This window comes from Pagrus pagrus (assembly GCF_965226575.1).
Source record: "Pagrus pagrus genome assembly, chromosome: 2".
Classification (NCBI taxonomy): domain Eukaryota; kingdom Metazoa; phylum Chordata; class Actinopteri; order Spariformes; family Sparidae; genus Pagrus; species Pagrus pagrus.
In genome coordinates, this window is record NC_140186.1 from 19,806,367 (window position 1) to 19,812,366 (window position 6,000).

Sequence of the window (6,000 nt, forward strand, 5' to 3'; positions counted from 1 at the left end):
ATGGAAGTAATCAGCAAAGTGCACTTCAAGACAAACCCCTGTGTCCGAACGTGCTTTTTTTCCTCCTTTCTTTGCTTTTTTTGGTCGAAAGTGAAGATCAGGGACTGTCGGAGGACTCAGTGCCTTACGTCAGCTCTGACCCCACACAGTGCCAGACCTTTTACTACACTTCTGTGATAACTGCATCCTTATGAGAGCCCAGTGACACTCACAGCTCTGTCATTAATGGGCGTCCAGCGACAAACTCTTGAATTTCTGTGCGATCCCCAAAGTTGTCTCACTGAACACACCCATAACTCGAACACACCTCCTTCCATTGTTCATGGCACTGACAGAGGGGTTATTTCTTCTTCTCCTCAGGACTCAGAGCTTTGCTTTAGCTCAGACACACACAGACACACATTTCCGTAACCTACACAATGTCAAAAAACGAGAACGATCTTGCTGACAACATAATGGATGAAGTATGTGACAGGCTTTCGCGGCTTTAGTATGAAATTGTACGCGTAGTGGCCCTGTAAAAAAAAAGGAAACACTTTTTTTATGCTTCTAATGTTCGCCAGTATGAACTTAAAGTTCATTATGTTGTTTTTCTTGATAAGAGAGAAGAAGAGAAAGCTTTATCAGACAAATAGAAACAAATTACTTTCTGATTCAGTTTCATTTGTGTTCTTTCTGCAAAACACTTTGAAATATAGTTTTTAAAACTTCCACCTGTGTCAAAATGCATCTAAATTTACTGAAGGGCAGTGTTGGCCTAAATAATAAAAAGAGCCTGCAAACTGCCATTTGTAACCTGACAACAACCCAAATTTAAAGAGTGAGATGACACTTTATGCCTTAATTTCATTGCTTTCTTTGACACGCTGTGTCTCACACAGTATGCACATTTCCACGAAACTGCGACTGTTGGTTTCGCACCACCGTCACGTCCGCCGGTGAGAATATGCCAGAGCTTTAGAAACGGACAACACCAGCGCACAAAAAGCTTTTAGACCGCTGCAAAGTGTCAAAGTGGCTGACATGTGCCGCGATAGTCAAACAATATGGAGCCTCTTTTCCCTGCAGAAACAGACAGGTTTACATTGGTGTTGACTGTCTTCTGTGAATACGTCCCTGCCTCTCTGTCCCTCGTCATCCTCCTCACTGCACATCTCGTCAGTGACAAATTACAACAAGTCTTTGCTACCCTGCAGTCGTTACAATTCAAACACTTTTCTGTCCAATATATATATTTTTTTAATGAAAACAAACAGTGAATTTGAAGAAAAGGCTAAGATCACAGGCCTAAGAGTGGAGGGTGATCACAGAGCTCATCACAAGTCCTCACACAGGAACACTAAAAGCACATTTTGTGTGATATTCCCACAATTTGGTGACGCACACTCTACTCAGAATACATTTCATCAATCCGTACAAATAATCTTCCAGTCACCTCTCACTACGTTAGACTGCTTTTCTTTGTCTGTCTGCACAGTAGAGACTTTACAATTGACAGAAACCTGGCGAGTGATCGTGGATCCTGCAGGATCTGCAACCTTCAGGTTCCTGCGCCTGTGCCAGGTCTTAATAAAACTACTGAAACTACTGAAACTACTGTTACTCCGATCACTTTGATCTCTCAGCAGCTGATGAAACATGTTGGCTCTGAGGCACAAAGATGCCATCAGGAGATTTATTTTTCTGGTGACACCAGCTTTCTTTTAGGGAGAGAAAGCTCTGTGGGGAAATGATATATTTAAATGCACATTTTCTCAGGTTGTTTTCAAGTATTTTTCACTGTTCTTATTTTGTTTATTATATTTAAAACATAGAATCAATGCAACGCAACTTCATCCAGGTGGCATTATTGAAATGTGCAATTATGAAAACGTTTTTGATGAATTTAATTTAATTCACACATATATATTTTCTACCTGACATTTTAATACATCCTGTCAGCTTGATTTCGACTGGAAAAATAATTGCGTGATTATAGAGAAATATGCGTTTAATTACCAGCGCGGTGGGTTTGTTGCCGGATCCTTCACATAAATGAAAAGGCGTCGCTTTATTGCGTCGAGCTCTGAGAAATGTTCCTGTGGGTGATTAGGCTCAGTGGTCCCGTTTGAGGTGGTTGGAAAGCTGCAATCATGGCCCGCAGCAGCTAAATGAACTGTCAAATTCAGTTTTTCATGTTGCAAATGTCTTCAGCGCAATTTTATGCTCCACAAAAAAAAAAAAAAAAAAGTGGCTTTGCGGTGGTTTTGTTTAAAGGGAGTGATGAAGTTTGGGGATTAATGATGAGAGGCTTTAAAACGAGTCGCAGATTAGTCATAAAATATAAATTATTATAGTTATTATTTGTAGTAGAAATATGTGTTTTACATTTATTTAAAAACCAGCAGCTACATTACAATCTAACAATTCCTGGTCGTTGTTCTCTATTAAACTACGAAATATTCCCGCTGCAGTTAATCTTTAAATGAACTGAGATTGTCCAGCAAACACAAATAAAATGCATCCAACACGTTCAGCATCACACGGAGCACACACTTACCGACACACTCGTTGGCCTCCCTGGCTGTGGCTCTCTGCCACGGTCTGTCGTAGTGGAAAGGTTTGCACCTGTCGCACTCCGGCCCGGCGGTGTTGTGCTTGCACTCGCACACCAGACTCCCGTCCCGGTCCTTTACGCACCGGGACGCGTGGCCGTTGCATTTGCATCTCCCTCCGACCTGCAGGTCCGACACGGCGTAGAAGTACGAGTCCCGGGCCAGCTCCGAGTCGTCCTCGTTCTCGTCGCCGAAAGTATGCAACCGGCTGAAGATGACTTTAATGTCGGTGGCCGTCACCCAGTCCTGCAGCACCGGGGAGTTGTCAAAGTCGTGCGCCGACGGTCTGCCGTCCAGCGTGCTGAAGGCGATGAGCCCGCCGGTCAGAGGGTACATGTCGGTGTGGGAGTCCGTGCACACGGCCTCCTGCTCGTTCTGCTTCGTGATCACGGCTCTGTTTGGCTTGTTGTACATCTTCCTGCACTGGGTCGAGTAGAACTGAAAGGGCACCCAGGTTTTACCGTAGTCCATGGACTTGTAAATCACCATGGATTCAGGTCGAGGCGAGCAGAACTGCAGGCTCACATAAGTGACCTCAAACTTCTTGCCGAGGGACAGAGTCAGGGTGACGTTCTGCGGGTACTGGATGAAGTTCTCGGACTGCCAGCAGGTGAGGTTGTGTGGGTTGTTGAGGTCCGTCAGGTACGCCGGAGGGTGGTACTTCTTGGGGTCCGAGGCATCGCAGGTGTGACAGTTCCTGGTCCTCTCGTCTCCCTTCTCCGCCGATGTCACCACGCAGTAGCGGCCGGGCGCCTTGCCGCAGGTGCTGGACACCTTCACCTCCTTCCCGAAGGCGGAGTTGACGAAGTCCGGGATGCAGCGCCGCGGGTTGCCGTGCTCGTCGTAGCAGGGGTCCGGGGGAGACGTCTGCGCCGCGAACAGGCTCATCCCGTAGCCGCCGAGGGCGCTCCGGCACGACAGGGACGCGGCGAGCAGCGCAGTCAGCACAATATCCACAGCCCTTATCATGGTAGGTCCTCAAGTGTCTGTGCCGCCGGGGGAGAAAGTGGAGAGCATGTGGGAAGAGAGAGAGAGAGAGAGAGAGAGCGAGAGAGGGAGAGAGAGAGCGAGGGAGAGAGAGAGAGAGAGAGTTAAGTTTGGTGATGGCACAGTCGTGGACAGGCTGCTGGGGCGAGAATTTAGTAGTTGACGGTCATATAAAAGTAACATTCAGTCACAGCGCATGCATGTCTGTAAGTCCCACTTTACCTGAGAATAATTTTAAAAAAAAATGTCAAAACACTTTTTCTCTATCGGGCTTCAATCACAGCTGCTCCTGTTTTCTTGTTTGTTTCCTCAGATCTCCTGCGTAAAAACAGAAGAGCGGCTGGATTTTAAGAGTCGCTAGTGTCCTTATAGCAAGTCCCACTCCTCCTGCCGGTCTTTCCACAACCTCTCTCTCTCTCTCTCTCTCTCTCTCTCTCTCTCTCTCTGCGTGTGTGTGTGTGTGTGTGTGTGTGTGTGTGATCGGATCGGATCTGGCTTGGCACCGCTGCTTTAGGTCAGCTCATCTTGAGGGATGACACACCGTGCAAGCGGAACAACGACATCCACTGGTGGCGCGTCAGGAGATTGGCGCGAATGACCGCATCGTGATACCTGCGGTAATTTGTAGTTTAGTCACCTGGATGTGCAGCGAAGCACATCGAGCAAAGAAAAAAAAGAAGACTATTATTAGGCCTGTTACCGCAAGCAAATTACAGTCAAGCGATAATTATCGCAGTTTCACCGTTTACACAATAAACCATCAACTACTTATTATTTTCTTTATTATTTTTTTTGTTCTTTTTTTCCTGTATTTATTTATTTATCCAGGTGATGAACACTGTCTGAAGGATTTAATTGCTGTCACGTCTCAACAAGGCTATAATCGGTTTATAATTATTAAAACATAATTAAGGAACATCATTATAGTGGTGTCTTCAGAACATAAAATAAAACAAATGTCCCTATGAAATAAAGGCACTTTGAAAACCATAAACACGACACACCAGATGATCGGATCAGCTCCTGAATGAGTCACTGCCCAGCTTCGAATATATGGAGGAGTTCCTTCAAAATAAAATATCCTAAAGTGTGATCATTTGTAATTGACCCTAGTTGGGTTGTATTATTCAATTTTCAGGTATTTTTTTTAGTTTTGGTCTCTAACAGGAGGTTTACTGATCCAAACCCCTCGCAGTCCTGATCAACTGGGCGCCCTTGGGAGACCATTAGGATATGAAATGACGCTAAAAGCTTCTGCCTACCTGCAAACAACATTAAGTCTTGAAAAAAACAAAACATCTCCTGACCACATTTAACCGCACTGTTTTGCAGGAGACATCCCTCCTGTACTGTGGCTCCCTGCTGCAGTCCGACCTGCTGCGGCGTCAGCCTCACTTGGACCTGTTGAATGTGGCCACAGAGGTAACAGCGCCATCTTGTGCCCATAGAAAGACAAACCAGTCCGGCCTGTGCAGAGAGCGCTGCCTCTTACTCTTCCCAGGCGGTGGAGGCATAACACCGTGTTCTATTGAGCGTGAAGCTGATTGGCCGATGCAAAACGGTAGTATGGTAGGTATGTTCCTGCGGAATTCAAGATACTTTTATTATAAAGAGTCACCACTGCATTTAGAAGATTTCCTGGTAACACTTGATAATAAGAGTACAAATTATATAGGCCTGATTAAAATGTATTTTTTATTTATGTAACTGTATAGCATTTAAACAAGCTATATTCCATCTCATATCATATTCCTCCCTTGTGTTGTATGGAGGACTAAAGCTGCCAACAAAATAAATAAATAAATAAATATGCCATTAAATGCACCAAAAATGATATAAAGTACAGCTGTAGCAGCAAAAATAATGAGTGTATTGGTTTTATTGTTTATGAAACTAGTCATTGAAAAGAGGAAAAACTTTATTTCTTCTTTCAAAAGTTACAGTCACATCTCAAGTGGTCGGTCCATCCGAATGACGAGAGAGATTTTCTCATTTATTTATTTGGTTTGGGCTTATAGGTTACATCAAACTTCTTTTTGTCAAATTTTGTCCTGGTAGCAAAAGTTGTGTAACAATAACAAAGAGCAGCCAAGACTAAATTAGAATTAATAAATTCAACTTTAAATAATAATAAAAAAAATTTAATAATAATGTCTGCCCCTGAGAAAAGAGGACTCAAACTGCCGAATCAAAAAGAAAGAAAGAAAGAAAGAAAGAAAGAAACGGCTCAGTTTTCAAACGCTGCTACCAGTAAAATTTCATGACAGTGTCTTGCACGGTTATGACTCTATCACAGACAGACGGTATCGCTTCAGTATCAGGATCGACTGAATATCGCTTCTGTTTTAGTTCCTGCCACAAGATGTGTCTCCGGGACCAGATTTTGCGATGATGACACACACACAGACTCACAAACTGA

At 44.1% G+C, this 6,000-nt stretch overlaps 1 protein-coding gene across 1 annotated transcript in view; it reads right to left on the bottom strand.

The window, feature by feature from the left end:
* Positions 1-3,932, bottom strand: part of ntn1a (netrin 1a) — a 70,765-nt gene extending 66,833 nt beyond the window's left edge. Inside the window, exons 1-2 of the mRNA XM_084369532.1 lie at positions 3,804-3,932; positions 2,540-3,580 (exon numbers count right to left, since the gene is read on the bottom strand). Coding sequence (XP_084225658.1) covers positions 2,540-3,563 — 1,024 coding nt within the window. The 5' untranslated portion in view covers positions 3,564-3,580; positions 3,804-3,932. The remainder of the gene's footprint in view (positions 1-2,539; positions 3,581-3,803) is intronic.
* Positions 3,933-6,000: the final 2,068 nt, after the last annotated feature.